At 50.1% G+C, this 20,230-nt stretch overlaps 1 protein-coding gene across 7 annotated transcripts in view; it reads left to right on the top strand.

Annotated features, from left to right (window-relative positions):
• The window catches only part of MORC2 (MORC family CW-type zinc finger 2), a 39,931-nt gene that overhangs the window by 18,245 nt on the left and 1,456 nt on the right, over nucleotides 1-20,230 (top strand). For 5 of the 7 annotated variants that reach the window (XM_082417263.1, XM_082417262.1, XM_082417267.1 and 2 more), the window contains 21 exons: nucleotides 328-418; nucleotides 3,588-3,696; nucleotides 7,050-7,209; nucleotides 7,314-7,425; nucleotides 7,875-8,000; nucleotides 8,542-8,621; nucleotides 9,234-9,316; nucleotides 9,863-9,948; nucleotides 11,111-11,251; nucleotides 11,346-11,500; nucleotides 11,594-11,722; nucleotides 12,224-12,329; nucleotides 12,624-12,756; nucleotides 13,824-13,898; nucleotides 13,984-14,364; nucleotides 14,917-15,048; nucleotides 15,475-15,529; nucleotides 15,927-16,068; nucleotides 16,173-16,400; nucleotides 16,492-16,585; nucleotides 19,971-20,159. In XM_082417263.1, the coding sequence (XP_082273389.1) occupies nucleotides 328-418; nucleotides 3,588-3,696; nucleotides 7,050-7,209; nucleotides 7,314-7,425; nucleotides 7,875-8,000; nucleotides 8,542-8,621; nucleotides 9,234-9,316; nucleotides 9,863-9,948; nucleotides 11,111-11,251; nucleotides 11,346-11,500; nucleotides 11,594-11,722; nucleotides 12,224-12,329; nucleotides 12,624-12,756; nucleotides 13,824-13,898; nucleotides 13,984-14,364; nucleotides 14,917-15,048; nucleotides 15,475-15,529; nucleotides 15,927-16,068; nucleotides 16,173-16,400; nucleotides 16,492-16,585; nucleotides 19,971-20,159 (2,807 nt within the window). The remainder of the gene's footprint in view (nucleotides 1-327; nucleotides 419-3,587; nucleotides 3,697-7,049; nucleotides 7,210-7,313; nucleotides 7,426-7,874; nucleotides 8,001-8,541; nucleotides 8,622-9,233; nucleotides 9,317-9,862; nucleotides 9,949-11,110; nucleotides 11,252-11,345; nucleotides 11,501-11,593; nucleotides 11,723-12,223; nucleotides 12,330-12,623; nucleotides 12,757-13,823; nucleotides 13,899-13,983; nucleotides 14,365-14,916; nucleotides 15,049-15,474; nucleotides 15,530-15,926; nucleotides 16,069-16,172; nucleotides 16,401-16,491; nucleotides 16,586-19,970; nucleotides 20,160-20,230) is intronic. The other 2 variants (XM_082417265.1, XM_082417268.1) reach the window with 1 other exon arrangement.

Here is a 20,230-nt window from a genome sequence, read left to right as displayed (position 1 = left end):
TCTGAATGGCAGCCTGAAGTCCGTCAGATTACCTGTCTCTTGACATTGTATTTATCAGCTTGTGTAACATCCTGGAGCTGGAACTGTGGTGGCCTCCCCCAGCCTTATTACCACGTTCTGGTAACAGAACAAGGGCCTAGTGATGGCGGTACTGACAGGCCAGTCAGAGGTTTCCTCCATTTGCCTCATGGTTGTGAATTTCCTTGGACAGAGGCTTTCAGTAGACAGACAGCCCTGCTTGGATTTAACAAGGCTCAGACCTTTGATTTTTGAGAGTCTGGGAAAGAAGAACAAACTTTTCATTTTCTCTTGTGTCCGCCACTTCAGGTGATGCTGCCAGTGTGATCCAGTTTGGGAAGTCAGCCAAGCGAACGCCTGAGTCCACCCAGATTGGGCAGTACGGGAATGGGTTAAAATCGTAAGTATACTAGAAGCCTGTCCCAGGACTTGAAACAAAATCGAGCAATTCCCTCCTCCTTCTGTCCAATGAAAATGTTCCTCGTCCTTGTCCCTCCATCACTGTAATTCTGGAACAGGAGGAGAGTCGGGAAAGAGTTGTGGTTTGGGGACTTAGCAGCTGATGTCCAGCCTACATCACAGATCAATGAGTATGGACATCCAAAATCATTGAGGTGGGAGAAGTTGTAGGTTTCTCTTGGCACTGTGCTCTGGAACAGCACCTCTCCTCCTACTGAAAATTCTTATTTTTACCCTGTGGTTGAAGATGCAAGTGGCTGTTTTGTGTGCTTGGGTTGGTTATGAGATGGTGAGGGGGTCACTCCGTGGTGCAGCGTGTCCCCTGAGCACCTGTCACGCTTTGTGCCAGGCACTGGGGATCCAGGGTGAGTGAGTGAGAGACCCGAAACCCCCCCCACCACCAAAGGACCTGGTTGCTACTCACATGTCCTGCCAGACCCTGTAGCAAGGGCCTACCTAATGTCTCCCTGTCCCTTGGGACTTCTTTCTCAGCCCTTGGTTCCCACTTGTTTGGCATTTGGAATGTGGTGTTCTGGTTTTGAGTGAAGCCCCAAGAGAAAGATTTCTATTTCTGAAATGCTCACTTGCAGCTGTACATACCTTTGGATGGAATACGATTTAGTGGGATTGGAGTTTGTACAAATGGAATTCTGAGTCACGTTTCTAGTCTTGCTGTGGAAATGTGTTGTTTTATTTGAGTGTTTGGTTGGGCAGCAGCATCAGTTGTCCCTCCACGCAGCCGGCTTGGGTGTATGGGGAAGAGAGAGGGTGCTTCCCATGATGGCAAGGACCTGGTACCTGGATCTCCCACTTGTCTCTCAATAACAAGCACTTACCATGTGCTGGCCACTGTGCTAAAAACTTTACTTGGATGATTTCGTTTAATCCTCACCATAGCCCTGTGAGGTATAGGTACTATGATTCTCATCTTCAGATGAGAAAATTGAGGTTTATAGGGGTGAAGTGACTTGCCCAAAGGTGTGAAAATGCCCAGGTGTAGAGGTGAGATATGCACCACGTCTTTCTGACTGCAAGGCCGGAGCTGCTGTCCATCTCACTTCAGTCAAACCAAAGTTCAAATCTGACATCAGCCGCTTAATTGCTTCTGTGAGCCTCAGCCTCCTCCTTTGTAAATTGAGATTGTAACACATATGAGTAGGTTAAGAATTAAATGCTATCATTACTGTGAGAGCCCTAGCCTAGTTTCTCCCTTCTTACTGTATCTCTCCTTTGATCTTTCCATGGTAGATTTTTGGCCTGATTTGGTGGGTCTGGGGTAGGGCCCAGGTGATTCTGGTGTGGTGATCTAAGTTTCCAACAACTGAGGTCTCCTAGAGTCAGATGTAAGAAACCCTGACTTCCCTTCTGGATTATAGATAAAACCCCCTTCTGGTTTTATCAGCTCTGTGACTTAAGACAAGCCATTTCACCTTCTCTGAGTATCTGTTTCCTACTGTAGAAAATGGGCTTCTAAACTCTGACATTCTTCCTTACTGAGGAAGTTTCAGGAGCAAATGAAATGTGATTCTGGAAGTGCTTAGAAGACCAGGAAGGAAAGCATACCGAAGTTGAGAGTGTTGTCATCAGCGTATTTTGGTAGAACGACTTTTGAGAAGGCGCCATTGAGATGGAGCCATCTAGTGTTCAGAGTGAATTCATTTTGAAACCAGTGTAGAAGTTGAAAGAGTTTCAGGAGGAAGTGATTTGTGGTGAGAATAGGGCTGTGAAGCAGAGAAGCCAACAGAGAAGTGGCATTTCTGGGTTGTTGCTATTTACCCTCCAAGGTCAGGATCAAAGACACGGAAGAGGCACAAAGTGAGAGGTTTTGTCAAATTGGGGTAAGAGCAAGCTTTGGCAGAAGGCAAGCTAATGTGCCTCGTTGTGCCACCAGTAAGTTTCAGAGAGGCACGAGGAGGACTGTGAGATTGTCTGGGGAGGGAGCATTGCCAGCACCTCGGGAACTGGAGGAGGAGAAAAACAACTTGGCAGCCACCAGGGCGTCTCTGGATAGTGTCCTGGAGTTTTCCTGAACATTTGGGGAAATGGGGCATGGCGTTCATTTGCGTACTTGGCACACTGGCCCAGTTTGTATTTGTATTTACATAGAAGGGAGTAATAAGGCTTCCCGCCGCCGTCACCTCCCTGGGGTATTAGGAGGACTAATGAGGTAATAGCCATAAAGCCAGAAGCTGCTCAGAAGACAGGTCAGTGGGTCCTGCTCTCATTGGTGCTTCACGCTTTTGCCCTGTTCAGTGTTTCCCGGAAAGGCCTGTCCTTGCCTGCTCCTCAGAAGGATTAACTCAGCCAAATAGAGGAAGGAGCAGTTGATTCCGTTCAGACTTTTGCCCTGTGGAAGTCAGCCTGGAGGCACATTTTTCAGAAACCAGTTGCTTCCTAAAGCAGGGACCTGTGGCTTAATGAGTTGAAGTGGCAAAACAATTCAAGACACAAGATGGTTGTGGTTACAGGACATGAGCCAATTGTAGGCCTCCTTGGAACTGTGTTCAACAGCGATACTTTGGTTAGCCCTGTGTTTGGCTGAGCCTTGGGGTCATCCTGGTTTTTTGAGGACTTGTGAGCATAGGCAGTAGGCTGTTCCCTTGATGGTGCTGCTGTTTGATGAGTGGATGGGAGGGGAGTTTGGTTCATTGAAGGAAGGACAGGGTGAGACCTGGATGTGTTCAGTGTGGAAGATGATGTGTGTGTTGGAGGTGTTACTGGAGTGAAACCTGGTGGCTCACAGTCAGGCCACAGCAGCCCTGTGTGGCTGGGAAGAAACCAGAGCACAGGCAGTGACAGGCTGGGGTGAGACTCCCCCGGGGCTGATGCTTGGTGGTGAGAGAATCCTGCGTGCTGGGTAGATGTGGTCGAGAAGGTGATGAGAAGAAACTGAGGCCCACGGAAGAGCAGGAGGAGGAGTGTCGGGAGTGGGGGTCGGGGAGGAGAGGGAGCGAGGGCTGTGGAGCTCAGCTCAGGGTCCTGGGTCCCAGGGAGGCCTTTAGGGGAGCCCTCCGAAGGCAGTTTCATCACGTCCAGAGGGGGGATTTGCTCTTTCCTCAGATGAGCTTTTGAATCCCTAGGAGAATAACCCATTTCTGCTTCCCTTTCAGGGGCTCGATGCGCATTGGGAAGGATTTTATCCTCTTCACCAAGAAGGAAGAGACCATGACCTGCCTCTTCCTGTCGCGTACCTTTCACGAGGAGGAAGGCATTGATGAAGTAGGTCCTATCCTCGTGCTCCCAGTCACTATTCCACTTCCTAGTTCTGCCCAGGCTGTTTTCATAGGTCATTTGCATGCTGGGCTTATTGGGGTTGCAGGATTGTAGCCACATCCCCTATTATGGGATTAGCTGGTTGGTTGGATGAATTGGTTGAGGGATTAAGGCAGGTGTCTTAATGTGAGAGGAAGTAAAATCTCACAACTTCAGAGAAGAGTTGTCCCGGTTCTGAGAATGAGGCCATCAAGTGTCAGGAACCAAGAGTTGGATTTGTAGGTCTCCTAGATCTGCAGCTTGAATTCAGTCCTGGGGTGGGGGGTGTCACTGGGAGAGCTGTTTTATCAGGGGGAGTATTTGGGGCTTCCCTAACTATGGGTGGAGACCACAGCTGGTGATAATAATAGGAACAGCACTGTCTTTCCCATACGATGGTGATTTTGTGGAATGTGCTGTGAGAGCATTTTCCTTTCGAGGAAATGTGTTGCTCTAACCATTTATATCAGAAGCTACAAGTCTGATACCTGCAGGGCCTGGGCAGGTAGTGAAGCAGGTGAACACATGGAAAATCATTTAAGTTTTTCAGTAAGTGGCAGCTGACACTCAGCCTCAGCTGATTATTGTTATGCTGGAAGGAAGGCCTAATGACTCTAGAATATTCTGATTTTGAAACCTTTTGGTAATTAACTGTGTAAGTTAAACACATGCACAGCTGATTCTCTTTGGGCCTGGTGGCTCATATCTGCAGAGCTGGTTTGGTGAGGTCTGCGCCCGCTCATGGGAGGATCAGGGAAGGCCTTGGTGTGCCTAGCCTCAGACTGGACTCTTAACTCCTTTCCTGTGTGAGAAATGGAGGCCAGAGCTTGAGAGGGGGCCAAGAGGGTCTGCAGAGAGAAATCCATTCCTGTCACTTAAACAGGTGAAATGCGGTCAAAGTGTCAATCTAACTCATCTGTGTTGGTTGGCTGTGAGTAAATTGGTACTGGCCTTGTTTAGATGTGAGCCTAAATCATAGCAAATCAGTTCATGCTGGGAACGAAAGGCTCTTTTTCTGCCGTCTTTACTTCGTGAGCCACTGGGTTTGTTTGCCTTTTTGGTGAGTGAGAGAAGTGCTGCAGCTGGCAAGCACTCCCGGGAAAGGTGGGGCAGGAGGATTTGGCCCCAGCTGGGCTTTTCAGGACTGCTTCCTGCTGGACTGAGGGTGGTGCGAGCAGGGGCTGCGCGTCAATAGAAACAGTCTGTTCCTGGCCTGAGAGCTGGTGGGGGCTGTGGGAAGGGCAGAGGGGCCACCTGACGAGAGGTGGTGGCCTCTGGAGAGCAGAGAGGGCAGGTCGGGCCTGACCTCTGGGCCTTGGGGAGTGTGTGGGACTTTATTAAAAGCAGCCACGAAAGGGAATCTAAGCAACGTATTAGATCCTCTTTGAAAAGATCAGTTTGGTTATTGTGTGGTGGCTGGATTGGAAAGATTGGGGTGTTGGTGTCAGAGGCCCTGGCTGTCTATAGGACTCCAGCAGGGAGGTGAGAGAAGTAGGAGTGGCCGCAGATTTGGTGTTTAATCAGTTGGAAAGGGGAAATGGGAAGCAGGGGTTGTAGTTGGCTGAGGTCCTGGTGTCGCACTTGGGGGGTGGGCTGTCTGGAGCTGGGGAAGGATGGAGGAGGGGCAGTTGGGAGGGAAAACGTGTACCTTTTGTCCTGGACACGCAAAGTTAAGTCTGGGTCTGGAGCTCGGGGAGGCTTAGACTCCCGGGAATCTTCGTAGTGAACGGGCTCACCTAAAAGAGCGTGTGGAGAAGAGGGCCTGGGGTCTTAGGCGTGCCCGCCCACATGTAAAGGCCAGGGAGAAGGGGAAAGCAGCAAAGGAGGCAGGAGCGGCCAGAGGGGTAGGAGGAAAGCCAGGGGAGTGGTGACCCTGAAAGTAAGGGAGGAATATTCCGATGGTGGGTGGGTGTCAAATGAGGTGATTGCCCAGAGGTTAAAGTAATGCCGTTGTCACCTGGGACTGCTGTGAAGATTGGGAGGTGTAAAGGAGGCACCAATTCACAGAACACAAATGGAACTCAATTCCCCTGGTGAAAAAGCTAGGTTGAAATTTTTTCCTTACTTGGTGCTAGAAGGTCATCACTGTTTTGGATTGTACCCTAGTGTGAACTCAGCCAAGATTTCAAAATAAGATCACTTTTAGCTGGGTGGGAATGTGTCCAGACCAGCCCCAGGGCTGAATACTATAGCTTCTTAGAAACCAGTAAAGTGCCTCAGAACTCTTAACAGTTAATCACCACAGAGCTAGTTAAAATTCAGAATCCCCTTTTCCGCAGGGTGGGCCATCTGTTTTGAACCTCTGAGGTGCCTGGAGTGGTTTGCTCTGCAGAGGGAATCCCAGGCTACAGGACTCCCCGGCACCTGGGAGAGGGGTCGGGAGGGAGAGGTGCACGTTGATGCCTCTGGGGAAGTGGCGTTTGAGGTAGGGTTTTTGAAGAATGAGTAGGATTTTTCTCCCAGCTTTATTCAGGTATAATTGACAAGGGTCGGATTTTCTAGAAGATTATGTAGATGTAAGATTAAATTTTATACCTATGGAAGAGTGTATTAAAATCTATGTATATATTTGTATAACTGAATCACTTTGCTGTACAGCAGAAATTAACACAACATTGTAAATCAACTAGACTTCAATAAAATTTAAAAAAATAACCTACCTACAGTTGAGAGTAATTAAAAAGCAAATACCCACGTAGCCACCACCATAGACTGATGCTGGAAGTCCCCACGTGCCCCTCACCAATCATATTCCTTATCGCACCTCTTAAGGAACTGCCTTGGTGATGATCAGTCATTTCCTTGTTTTTCTTTATAATTTTGTCACCTGTGTATGTATTCTTGAATAATAGTTTATTTTTTGCCTATTTATGAATTTTATATAAATGGACTCATACTGTAGGGTTTTGTTTTTATATTTTATTTCTCCTAGGATATATACCTGGGAGTAGAATTGCTGAGTTATAAGTTATGTTTGTGTGTGTCTTTAGATTCACTAGATCATTGCAAATATGTTTTGCTTAGTGGAAATAATAGACTTATTACCAAATAGGGAAAATGACCAGGGACATCCCAAGCAGGGAACTGCTCATGCAGAGGCCCCCAGGCCATAAGCCAGCATACCCCAGAGAACCTAGCAGTGTGAGGCAGAGTCTTGGGAAGGGGCAGAAGCTAGAGCCACTGGTGCCAGGCTCGGGGGCTTGGGCCTCACCTTGGGGCAGTGTGGAGCTACTGTGGGGAGGGACAAGGTGGACGCACATTTGCGGGGGGAAGGCTGTTCCGGGGCTTCCTTCAAGCGTCTGCTTGTGCTTCCTCCAAAGGTGATAGTCCCATTGCCCACCTGGAATGCTCGGACCCGGGAACCTGTCACAGACAACGTGGAGAAGTTTGCCATCGAGACGGAACTCATCTATAAGTATTCTCCCTTCCGCAATGAAGAGGAAGTGATGACCCAGTTCATGAAGATTCCTGGGGACAGTGGTAAGTAGGCCTGTGGCCTCTAGCATCAGGGAGCTCCAGAGCCAGGAGCAGTATGGGGATTGGCTGGCGGTGCCTGGTAGAACCACAGGATTTCTATTCCCTAGGAACGCTGGTGATCATCTTTAATCTCAAACTTATGGATAACGGAGAGCCGGAGCTGGACATAATCTCAAATCCAAGAGATATCCAGATGGCAGAGACTTCCCCGGAGGGCACGTGAGTGTGGCTGGGTAGGGAGGAAAAGGGAGGTGACTTGAGGGAGAGAGGGGTGAGCTTGTTCCTTGAATTCCCCAGTTTTAGAGTTGGTAAAGCTGAGAACTCAATGTCTTCCTGCCACAAGGCAGAAGGGATGAATAGAAGGACAGCAGGTCCTCAGCTAATCCAGATCCTTGCCCCAGCTCCTTAACTTGAATGAGGAAGAGACCAAGGCCTAGAGAGGGGAGAGGAATTGCCAGGTCCATGGTGGGGTGGTGGGACCAGTTTAGGTGTCTGTGCCAGGGACGTGAGAGGAGGTGGGATGTGGTGCCCACAAGAGGAAGCACCCCTCAGGGCAGCAAGAGAAGCTGAGACGGGAGGTGGAGAGCCTGCAGAGAGGCTGTCCGCCCAGGCCTTCGGTTGGGCTGGTGGTGGGAGGGTGACAGCACCCTCCATTCCGCCACCTCCAGGAAGCCAGAGCGCCGCTCCTTCCGCGCCTATGCTGCCGTGCTCTACATTGATCCCCGGATGCGGATCTTCATCCACGGGCACAAGGTGCAGACCAAGAGGCTCTCCTGCTGCCTCTACAAGCCCAGGTAGGGGCCTGCCCACCCTGGCCTGCTGTTTCCTTTGGGCCAAGGATGGGGCCTGGCCACGTGTCTCTGGGGCATCTTTGGAGTGATGGTGGATGAGCGGCTCTGACAGTGTTGACTGTGTTTGGGTCTTTAAGCTGCTTGTGATTAACTGCAGACAAACTACTGGGTCCTGAGGGAGGGGCAGAGGTGGCTGGTGAGGCTTGTTGAGTGTGCCTTCTGTGAGGTGGAGGGTGTTCAGCCTGACACGGTGAGCTGTCTGAGCCTCTTGCTTGCAGGGCCGATGGCCCTTTAGACAGTACACAGGGAAGCAGAGGCCCTGCTGGTTGCTGAGGTTGGTTTCTGCTGTGGGATTAATGACACACTCGGAGAGTAGTGAGGTTGCTTTTCAAAGATGGAGCAGGATGGCAAGGGGCAAGTGGAGTAGGGAATTGAGTCTTTTTGCTAAAATAAGCTTGGCTTTGACTCATCAGGGGGCCAAGATAGTTGCTGCCCTGCACCTCTGGTGCTCAGGCCCTCTGGTTACTCCCCCCCACCCCCCCAGGATGTACAAGTACACATCAAGCCGGTTCAAGACCCGCGCGGAGCAGGAGGTGAAGAAAGCTGAGCACGTGGCACGGATTGGTAATGACCCCCTGGGCAGGAGGGTCATCTGGGGGACGTTGCTTGTGGCAAAAGCAGGATCCAGGCAAAAGCTCCATGCAACACCCAGGGGTGGGCTTTCATGAACCACTGGTCCAGTTTCTCTCCCATCTCTCCCTCAACAGTTTTTCTTTCCAGGCTACTCCTTCAGCCATTTACAGGCTGTTACCTAATGCTTACCTGCCCAGAGTGAAGAGTCCCACACTGTCCTCTGGCACAAATACTTGTGAAATTGGTTTTCTTGATTCCAGGGCAAAAATCTCAAGGTCTCTCTTGCTGACAAAGCTTCTTGGCTGCTCAAGGAGAGTGATTGGCTGAGGACTGTTGGTAACTTCCAGCTCCTGCTGAGGGTTTAACTCTGGTTGCCTTGGGCAGTGCTTGACCTGTTCTGATTCATTTGTAAAGTTGGAAAAGGTGTCTGTTTTCCTTGGGGCCTCCTTGACTTTCCAAGCAAGGAGGCTGCTCTCCCAGCTCACCTGTTCCCTGACAGTGTGTGAACGTCTCATACGGCGGGGACTGCACTATGGGGTCTAGGAGGGATAGCTAAGAGTTTTGACCTTTTGAATTCTTATCATGGTTTCTTCTGGGTTTCAGCTGAAGAGAAGGCAAGGGAGGCGGAGAGCAAAGCTCGGACATTAGAAGTGCGCCTGGGCGGAGACCTCACTCGGGACTCCAGGGTGAGGCCCCAGACCCAGCAGCTCTTCTCCAGTGTTGCTGCCCTTAGGATCCCAGAGCTGGCCTGGCTCTGTCTCCCGCCAGTCATGAATCCCTTGCCCTAGAGCTGCAAAATGGGATGTGATGATGTTTCCGTAGTCACTATTGAACACACTGTATGGCAGGATCTTGGCAACCTTGTGAGGTGGACACTGTTAGTATCCTCAGTTTATAGAAAGAAATGGAAGAGGGTCACTTGCTGCAGGTCACACACAGCAATAAGGGTCAGAGCAGTTCTCCACCCCTCCCCTGCGACACATACCTCTGCAGACTGTTGTTTCGGATGGGGGTATTTCCTCCTCCATGTCAGCAAGTCTGGTCAAGTGAAGCACAGCTTTTATGTTTGTCCCTAGTGAGGGCCCTTTTCTGTGGAAAGGAAGTAAATTTCCAGGTCTGGTTTTGTGTCCATGTGATTTAAAATGAGAAGTTTCAGATGTGTTGTTAATGATATTACCGGCTGTGGCCCAGAGCACTTCCTCTCCTTACTTGGTGCTGGCGTGTGTTTCCAGGTGATGTTGCGACAGGTCCAGAACATGGCCATTACCCTTCGCAGAGAAGCTGATGTCAAGAAGCGCATCAAGGAGGCCAAGCAGCGGTGAGTGCCCAGCTGGCCTTGGGTCTTTTAAAATTATGTAGCTTTTGTATGGATTATTGACAAAGAGCTTGAGGAATCCCTCTCCACCCCACAAGGTTGCCATTCTGTCACATGCAGATTGCTTTGAGAAAGCCATTAATGTTGTGATTCCCAGATGTTTGTCACATGGCCACCGCAGGAGAGGTTCCCCAGCTCAGTTCTCCCCTGAGCCAGGACAAGGTGGGCAGAGCCAGCACCTTGAGTTGAATACCAGCCTATCCTCACTGGCAGCTCTCTCACCTTCCCTCCCCCCTCCCTCCCTTCCTTTGTCCCCTTTTCTCTTTCCTCCGTTCTCTCCCCACCTTGCCCATCCTTTCCCTCTTCCTTTCCCTTTTCCTTTTTTTTTTCTTTTCATTTAAAGGATGTATAAAATGCTCGTTGTATACAACTTGTAAAATACAGAATGTTTAAGAAATAAGTTGTGAACTCCCTTATACTTCTCCCACCTGGTGATATGTACTCTTAATTTTGTATCCCTGGTTACAAGTGTGGAATAATGCTATAGATTGAGTTTGTTCCTTTTTATCTAGACTGGGCATTTGTCCTGGCTCATTACATGATCTCCGTGTCCCCCTCCACGTCTGGAGCCTCTGCAGGCTCTGGGCCTGAGTCCCTGCTTACTTCTTGGCCTCCTCACCACAGGCCTAGGTTTTGGGTATCTGCGCCGTGAGTCTGTCCACTGATCATCCATATGCTTTTCAGTTTCCACGATTTTGTTGACGTTTATCCCATGATCATTTCTTCTCTCACATGTTTATTGTTCTTGTGAATTTTTGTCTTTTTAAAATTAATTACTGTCACATTAGTGGAATGGTTATGCAGATGACCTTGTGTTTATTCCACTAAATAAGCATCTTTGCAGAGATTTGCAACAGCTTCACAGAATCCCATTCATACTTAAATACATCCCTGTTTGATGCCAAAAGCTAAAGTCATGCTTTTAATTAGGGAGCTTAGAGTGACTGCACAGTGAGTGTCCCTGTCAAGTCTACAGGTTGCATATTGAATGCAAAGGCAAAACTTAAGTGTCTCAAGTTTCAGCTTAAGCTTAATGCATCTTAAACACCATGGTGTTTGTGTGTTAATGGGTTGATCTGCTTGAATTTATCTTTTGTCTTCTCAGAGCGCTTAAAGAACCCAAGGAACTGAACTTTGTTTTTGGGGTCAACATCGAACACCGGGACCTGGACGGCATGTTCATCTACAACTGTAGCCGCCTGATCAAGATGTATGAGAAAGTGGGCCCACAGCTGGAAGGGGGCATGTGAGTGCTGCCTGAGGAGAGCTTCAGCCCAGGATGGTTGGCGGGAGAGATTTGGTCAGTGGCGTGACAGAGCCGTGTCTACCTCCTCCTGCAGGGCATGTGGCGGGGTCGTTGGGGTTGTAGATGTGCCCTACCTGGTCCTGGAGCCTACACACAACAAGCAGGACTTTGCTGATGCCAAGGAGTACCGGCACCTGCTGCGGGCGATGGGGGAGCACCTGGCGCAGTACTGGAAGGACATCGCCATTGGTAATGCCCTTTCGCTTCACCTCCAGCCTTGAGATCCTCTCGCTGCCTCAGGGGGCTGACTCCTCACGCGATGTGTGGGTGCTTGTCTTCCAGCCCAGCGGGGAATCATCAAGTTCTGGGATGAGTTCGGCTACCTCTCTGCCAACTGGAACCAGCCTCCGTCCAGTGAGCTGCGTTACAAACGGCGGAGAGCTATGGAAATCCCAACCACCATCCAGTGTGGTGAGTTGGGGGTCAGCACCTCCTCCTGACTCCTTTCCATCATAGTCGCCGTGCTGGCCTCCTGACTTCAGTGACATTCAGGGATGCATGTCCCACTAGGGATACGAGTCTGTTTGGTGATGGCCCTGGGAGCTCAGTCTTGGGGCTGTGCTGTGCCCACCTGTCCCTTCTAAATGAGGCAGGAGGTCGTCTACCCTGCCGGGTCTCACAAGGTTTGGTACCACATCGGTAGAAGTGTGAGTGATGACTGAGGCAGGATTCTGCTGGAGGAGGGAGAGGGGTTGGGGCTGCTGAGGGTCTGTGGTATAATGTTTCCATCCTTGCTGGAATCACTGTCCCTGAGAAGAGTGACTGTTCTGTAACGAAGGCAGAGTTGGAGCCAGACTGAGGATCTTCGCATGGAAAGTCGGGGGCATCTCTGCCTTGGGCCTGGCTGGGAGGAGCCTGGTTATTGTTGGCGGGCATGGCTGATGTTTTGTGGGGGTATGTTCTGTGTCACAGATTTGTGTCTGAAGTGGCGGACCCTCCCCTTCCAGCTGAGTTCTGTGGAAAAAGATTACCCTGACACCTGGGTTTGCTCCATGAACCCTGATCCTGAGCAGGACCGGTGAGCACTTTTTCTAACAAGGAGTTTGTGGGCATCCCCACCTCCCCCCGTGCTTTTTCCACTCTTCCACTATGCTTCTTGAGGTCAGTGCTCATATCCTTACATCTCTGTCTTGCTGTGTATAATAAGTGCCTGGAAATAATAGAAGTGTGTCCTGCAATGAGTATTAATTCTGTGTATTTGGGAAGTCTGAGGTTGCTCTGGTGAGAGAGAGCATGGGTTGGCTGAGGAGGAAGGACCCTGCCCTACCTGGAGCTATCTTGCCACACCCTTCCTAGCAGTTTCTCTCTACAGGTGTGAGGCTTCTGAACAGAAGCAGAAGGTTCCCCTGGGGATGTTCAGAAAGGATCTGAAGACACAGGAAGAGAAGCAGAAGCAACTGACAGAGAAAATTCGCCAGCAGCAGGAGAAGCTGGAGGCCCTGCAGGTGTGTGGGCACATGGGCAGGACCCCTCAGTGGCTCCTCTGTTCCTTCAGGCTCAGTTTCACCCTTCTGTCACCCATGAGTGCTGCCCAAGCTTCCCAACCCCAACCTCCAGGCACACTGGTTCTCCAATATGCCTTGATCATTCTTTAAAAAAAAACAATTTTGTTTATATATTACAAAGAGGTCCGATTCATTTAGAATGTTGTGAAACTCCAGAAAGTACATATCCTGTCTTAGAGGTAACCACCATTAACTGCATATCCTTCCAACTTTTTATGACCTCTACACACACATAAATACATATATTTTTTATTAGAAATAGAGATCACAACTTACTTGTGTCATATCACACACACATACTTTTTTTTATTAGTGCATAATTATTTTCTTGGGGTAGTTTTCCAAAAGTGAATTTGAAAGAGTAAAAGGATTTTAAAAATTCTATGTTTGCTTTAAATAACTATTTCCAGATTATTCTCCAGAAGATGTATTATGTTTTGTTTTTTACCAGCAGTGCATTTATTTTTAAATGTTTTTGCAAATTTGATAAGCGAAGATATACATCTTAAATTTGAATTTCATATTTCTAAAATTGAACAATTTTTTTGTGTGTTTCTTTTAGAACTGCTTATTGTTCTCTTATATTACTGTTGTTTTAAATTTTTTCTTTAATTGACTAGTCATGTTTTTTAGATATATGTGTGGTATCAACCGTTTATCGTATTTATTGCAAAAGCCTTTCCCTATCTGACTTCTGCACAGACAGATGCTCTCATTGTGTGCATACCTCCCTGTCTGCCAAATCCCACCTGTCCTTTCCAGCTTTGGCCTTTAGGGATCTCCAACTTTTTGGCTTGTTTTAATAGGAATTTAGTCTCTCAGTCGCTGGTAGTTGAGTGTCTGTGAATTTTTGTCTTCTCAGTGAGAATGGGAGGCTTGTAATAGTAGGACTGTGGCCCAGGTGTTCTTTTTTATTTGCCCAATGTCCCAGACAGTGGGGCTCCAAAAAGAGTTTGCTTGAATGTACCAGATACGCAAACGACCTCCTCATCATGTTTACCCTGCAGAAAACCACACCCATCCGCTCCCAAGCTGACCTGAAGAAATTGCCCTTGGAAGTGACCACCAGACCTTCCACTGAGGTAAAGCCCAGGGATAGGGGCGGGGCTTTTCCTCAGGTGTCTCGTGCTGAGATCCATGTTGTCACTCTCTCTGGGCCTCTTTCAGGAACCTGCACGTAGACCTCAGCGTCCTCGGTCACCTCCTTTACCTGCTGTGATCAAGAATGCCCCGAGCAGACCCCCTTCCCTGCAGGCTCCCAGACCAGCCAGCCAGCTCCGGAAGGCTCCTGTCATCGGCAGCGTCCCAAAGCCTCCTGCCCCGACAGCGCGGGAAGAGGCCAGTACTTCCAGGCTGCTCCAGCCTCCTGAGGTGCCCCGAAAGCCTGCCAACACTCCAGTCAAGACTGCGTCCCGGCCCGCCCCTCCCATGCAGCCACCGTCACCATCTCTGCTGCCCAACTCCAAGAGCCCTCGGGAGGTCCCCGCCCCCCGAGCCATCAAGACTCCAGTGGTCAAGAAGCCGGAGCCGCCCAGTAAACTCTCCCTGGTGAGATGCTCCTCCTTCTCCAGCCCTGCCTACAGTGGTGTAGGAATGGAGGGGGCAGTGTTGACTGCATGGGGGGCGGTGGGGGGTGGAGAAGCCTCAGTGGAGATCAACCTTCCGTGCTGCCCCTGCAGAGGAGGAGTCTGATAGCTGAAGGCACTCGTGGGGGGCACAGAGCTTGCTGGTTCCCTGTCCAGGGAGCTCTTTGGTGCCCCCTCCAAGGTTTGGTCCTGCACAGACTTGAGTCGCCTTCACTGGCTTCTCACGTGGTGGGCAGAGGTTGCAGCCTGGTGACAGCCTTGGTGGGCTACAGCAGTGGTTGGCGTGGCTCAGTGGGGAGTGAACTGAGAGGCTCCCCTGTGACAACTTTGAGCAAAGGTCCTCGTGGGCGTAGAGGCCAGGGGTTGCTGTGTCCCTAGTACTGTTGGGAGCCCAGCCCTGGCGGGGACTGAGACCCACAGACCCCTCTCTGAATGGCTCCTTTAGGCCAGATGGGATCTTCCAGCACCTGAGGGGCTGCCAGGGTCCCTCATGTTCCCACTCCTCTTGCTGTAGGCCGTTCCTGGTCGGAAGCGGAGTCTTGGGGTCTCTGATGAGGAAGAAGCCGAGGAAGAGGCTGAGAGGAGGAAAGAGAGGTCCAAGCGGGGCAAATTTGCCGTGAAGGAGGAAAAAAAGGACTTGAATGAGGTAGGTTCTCAGCATTCTCCCTCCCCAGGGTCTCCATCCGCCACCTGCAGTCTGTGACACGAGCCTTTCAGAAGCCTAGTCCATCTCTGAAGGACACTCGGTCACACAGATGACTAGAAACACGGTGCCTGGTAGGATCTTGAGTGAGACTGGCTTGTGGCTCTACTCACAGGCTTGAGGTGACACCGATGCAGATCTGCTTCCGTGTCTGTGACATTCTACCCCTATGCCTACTCTCTTGTTTACTGAAGTTTTTGGAGGCAGGTGTGTAGATACTGAGATAATGGTTGCGAGAGTGGCTCTCAGTGAGGCCTGGGGATTTAAACGGCCACACGAGACGACATGAGGTGATGGCTTATGACCCTGGGCGGACAGTCTGTTCTTCAGGGGCACTGGCGGTGCCTCTCACAGACTCTGTTCTTGCAGCTCTCAGACAGTGCTGGGGAAGAGGACCCAGCTGACCTCAAGAGCGCTCAGAAAGGTGAGTTCAGGGAGGTGCCCAGAGCCTGTGGGGAAGTGGGAAGGGGGCCCCTTGCCAGCAGCACCGTATTCCGAAGGCTTACGGAGGCTTTCCTGGCTCCAGGGTCTCAAGCAACAATGGTCTAATTCCGAGAAGAATGCTGAGGCTGGCACGCCCTCGTGTTTATTTTTAGCATCAGTTCCTTGGTGTTCACCTCTGGCAGTTATCATGCTGCTCTGTGGCACCCTCATGACAGATGGGGAGGGAGACCAGGGTGGCTGGGCTCCATGTCCCTGGCAGAGTGGCGTCAAGCTCCTAGGGGTTCGTGTCCCTGTGAACCTGGGATGACCTTTCTCGCGGTGGCCCTGGCTGGGTGGGGGGCTCTAGTCTAGTTTTCTAACTCCATCCCCACTCTCAGATAAAGGGCTGCACGTGGAGGTGCGTGTGAACAGGGAGTGGTACACAGGCCGTGTCACAGCCGTGGAGTTGGGCAAGAACGTGGTGCGGTGGAAGGTGAAATTTGACTATGTGCCCACGGACACGACACCAAGAGACCGCTGGTAATGCCCCTTCTAGGAGGCTGGGTTGACAGAGTTGGGCAGGGGCAGGCAGCCCATCCTGGGAGCCTGGGTCACATGTGACACCAACACTGGGTCCTCCCTAGGGTGGAGAAAGGCAGTGAGGATGTGCGGTTGATGAAGCCCCCTTCCCCGGAGTATCAGAGCCCGGACACGCAGCAGGAGGGCGGGGAGGAGGAGGAGGAGGCGGCGGTGGCTCAGCAGGCTGTAGCCATGGCCGAACCCTCCACCTCGGACTGCGTTCGCATTGAGCCCGACACCACCGCCCCGAGCACCAACCATGAGACCATTGACCTCCTCGTCCAGATCCTTCGGTGCGTTGTCGTCCTGCTCCGGGGTCAGCGCTGGTTCTCCACTAGCTCTGTGCCGTTCTGATTTCCAGTCTCCACTTTCTTTCTTGTTTAGGAATTGTTTACGGTACTTCCTGCCTCCGAGTTTCCCCATCTCTAAGAAGGAGCTGAGTGCTATGAATTCAGATGAGCTAATATCGTTTCCTCTGGTGAGTCTGCCCAGCCTTTGGTTTTTGACTGTGCACGCCCCCCTTGGTGCTTGTTGTGATTGTCAGCTCTCAGCTGTGTGCCCCCTTCCCCGCTTGGCCAGCTTCCCTTTCATCTGTTGAGGGAAGGGAAGAGGGGACTTTACATTGTGGAAAAAGAAGCTGCTCAGCTGGATAACTGGTGTGCAGCTGGTGAGGTGCTGGGGTGGAGTGGAATCCTCGCTTAGGGACAGGCCCGGTGTGACTTGTGTGGAGTACGTCCCTTTTCCTCTGCCAAGGCAGGAAACAGTAAAGAGCTTAGGTTCAAAGTGCCGAAAACGTGACTCTGGGAGGTATAGGGAAGCTCGTGGTGTGTGGAGATAAGCATGGGATCTTATTTAGCAAATGCAGATGCAGTGCCTCAGTGCTGGAGCCTCCAAGTGGCTTAAGGGTCAGTAGAGACTGAATTTTTAGCAGGTACCTAGACATGAGGCTGAGAGCAGTAAGTGCTCTGCAAGGTGGGTGGGAGGGCTGGGGCAGCCTCTGGGAGGGGGAGAGAGCGACCAGGGCTAAAGAAAACGTGGGTTTGGGCGACTGTTTGTAGAAGTGACGGGAAGTGTTTGAGGCAGAGGGACTGTGTTGTGAACAAAGGCTCAGGGATGCAAGGGCAGGTGGGGGCCAGGGCAGCAGTCTCTGTGGTGAGCACTCAGGGAGAAGGGCCCTCAGAGCCAGGATAGGAGGCATCGGGGGCACCCCTCTGAGGTGCAGTGGCTTAAACTTTGTATGAAATGGAGGCCCAGCTAAAGGTTTGAGTGGATGGAATTGTCGACTTGAACCATGTCCGGGGTAGGGGTCAAGAGGCTTTTTCTGTAGAGGCCAGTTAGCAAATATTTTCAGCTTTATGGGCTGTATGGTCTCTGTGGCAACTATTCAGCTCTGCCGTTACAGTGTGGAAGCTGCCATAAGACCATATGCAAAGGAATGGATGTGGCTGAGGTCTAGTAATGCTTTGTTTACAAAAACAGGTGGCAGGCTGATTTGGTCACAGACAGTGAGTAGTCTGCTGACCCTGCCCCTAAGAGGGTAACTCTGGTTCTGGGTAGGAGGGTGGATGGGAGACGCAGGGACAGGGAAGCTGGTCTAATGGTGATAGGTTAGGGAGTGGGGATGGGAGCTCTGACAGGTGAAGGGGCCGTGTCAGGGGTCCTTCTTTGACTGAAGGCAGATGATGCAGAGGAGGCAGAGGTCACGTGCTTCCCTGTCTCTCAGACCTGTGGGAATTGGAGGTTGATGACAAAGTTGTTAACTGGGAGAGAAACAGGGTGAGGGTGAGGAAGATGAGTTGTGATTTGACTTGGGCTGGAAGTACCAGCACTTCATTTCTGGTGATGTCCAGTGGACAGGACACTGGAGATTGGGGCTGGCACTTGGGAGGGGCGGGAAGGCCAGGGCTGGAGATGGGGATTGGGAGTCATCCACATCAAGAGGATGTTTCTGCTGTAGGAATAACTTAAGTTTTCTAGGGAGGAGTTTCTGGAGAGGACAACTGGAATCGAAACTGCAGGGTTAATATGTTTAAGATGGCAGGCCCTCGTGGGGCAGCTGTGTGCTTGATAAAGTTTGCCAGAGAGGAAAACATGGAGTTTTGTCTTCATTCTACTTTAAAAAAGGGAAATGAGGCTAGGAGCTGAAGAAACTCAGGGGCAGAGAGGTGAACAGTTTGTCTTAATAGAGTCCAGATTTGAACCCAGAACAACTTGTTAGGACAAGGGTCTTGCTCCCTTGCGAGATGAGGGGGCACTGCACGCTGGGGAAGCTAGAAGGTGCAGAACTCATGGTGGCTTCACAGAAAGCTGCTACACCTCAACGCTTACCCTTGTTCAGGCTGCAGGCATCCTCTGCAGATCCCAGGAACAAACAGCTGATAGGCCAGCTAGGTCGGCCTGGCATGTTCGTTGCTTTTGGCTTAAAGTTGTTGCCAAATTCAGAGCAAAGCCTGGGTGCAGTGGGATCTCTGCAGTGGGCCTGACCGCTCAGACCAAAGCATAGTCAGTAGGAGCATCTGAGCCTAAAATAGTCTGTTGGCTTATGCTTGTAAAGGGAGGTGTACCACTAATGCATCAATTTAATAGCCACCTGAGTGAAATGCATAAAATAACTCAAACTTTAATTTTTTTAACGTTAGGGACACAACAAGAGTCTAATGTTCATTGTATCCTTGTCAGTTTGTAAATGACCGTCCTTTTGCTCATCATGCTGGACTAGGAGTTCCAGACCGTCAGGGGTCCTGCAAATACTAGATTCAAATATATATATATATATATATATATATATATATATATATATATATATATATATACACTTTAAAAGTAACATAACTGCATGTGAATCTTTAATGGAAAAAAAATTAAAATGAATACAAATCATAGTTAGGCTTAAGACATTGTGTATTACATTTTGGCACCTGCTTGAACATTTATTTTTGCACTGCCAAGTGATAATTATTTTTTGTGCAGAATTTGAAGTTTCTGTTGCCATCTTGATTTACTGGGATAGTATTCTAGATTGTAAACAATTAAATAGTTCTAACACGTTTTAAAAACAGTTTTTAGCTGTTCAGTGCTAGGTAGTTCATACATCTTCACAGAAGTAAATAAATGCTAGAGTTGGCGAGACTGCAGTTGTCAGCCAGGACCTGCTGGTCATGGGTTTGTGTTCATCAGAATGGCCTCATCATTCACGTTGGTGATTTATGAGTAAATCATAATGTTATAACTTTGAAATTAAACATAAAGAGTTATTACCCAAATTGTTTTTTATACTGAGATTCCATGTAACTTTCATTTGAAACAAGTGTTCTGCTACTTTCTAAAAGTTTGATAAAGCCCCATGTCTAGAGAAAGTGCTAGTTAACATTACTGCCCCACCCCCGGGAAGTTTCAGGTACTCAGGGAAGATGGTGAAAAGCTCTGATGCTGTATAAACATACTACACAAACCTGGAGGAATCTGTTGTTGATAGGTGCTTGATAAATACTTGTGGAAGAGAACTTTTGATCTTGACATTGTTGGTTGTGACTTGGAAGTGGTTTGCTCAAAGTGCTGTTGTGCACTTAGAAAGGTGAATGGTGAGAATCATCCCTCACATTTACTCACGGCTGGCAGTCTGCCAGAGCACTTTGGTACGTGCTTCATGTGTGATCCCGTCTTCATCCTCGTGGCAGCCCTGTGAGGTGGATGTCGAGGTCTTTCTTCTCTGGAGCTAGAGAGATCACTTGCTTCTGGGTCCGGCATCCCTTCAGACTGAGCTTCCTCGTGCTGAGCCAGTTGGGGACACCAGTGCCCATCTAGAAGGGCACTGGGGACCCTCGTGAGCTCATGCACTCACCCTCCAGCTCCTCTCCCAACAGAAAGAGTACTTCAAGCAGTATGAAGTGGGGCTCCAGAACCTGTGCCATTCCTACCAGAGCCGCGCCGACTCGCGGGCCAAGGCTTCCGAGGAGAGCCTGCGTACCTCCGAGAGAAAGCTCCGCGAGACAGAGGAGAAGCTGCAGAAGCTGAGGACCAACATCGTAGCGCTCCTGCAAAAGGTGCAGGAGGTGAGCCAGGCAGCCCTCTCATTGTAGCGGACCACCTGGTGTCTCAGGGAGGGGGGGCTTGGGCACCTCCT

This window comes from Balaenoptera physalus (assembly GCF_965194825.1).
Source record: "Balaenoptera physalus genome assembly, chromosome: 12".
NCBI lineage: Eukaryota > Metazoa > Chordata > Mammalia > Artiodactyla > Balaenopteridae > Balaenoptera > Balaenoptera physalus.
The sequence above is the reverse complement of the archived record's forward strand: the minus strand, read 5'-3'. Positions and strand labels throughout refer to the sequence as shown.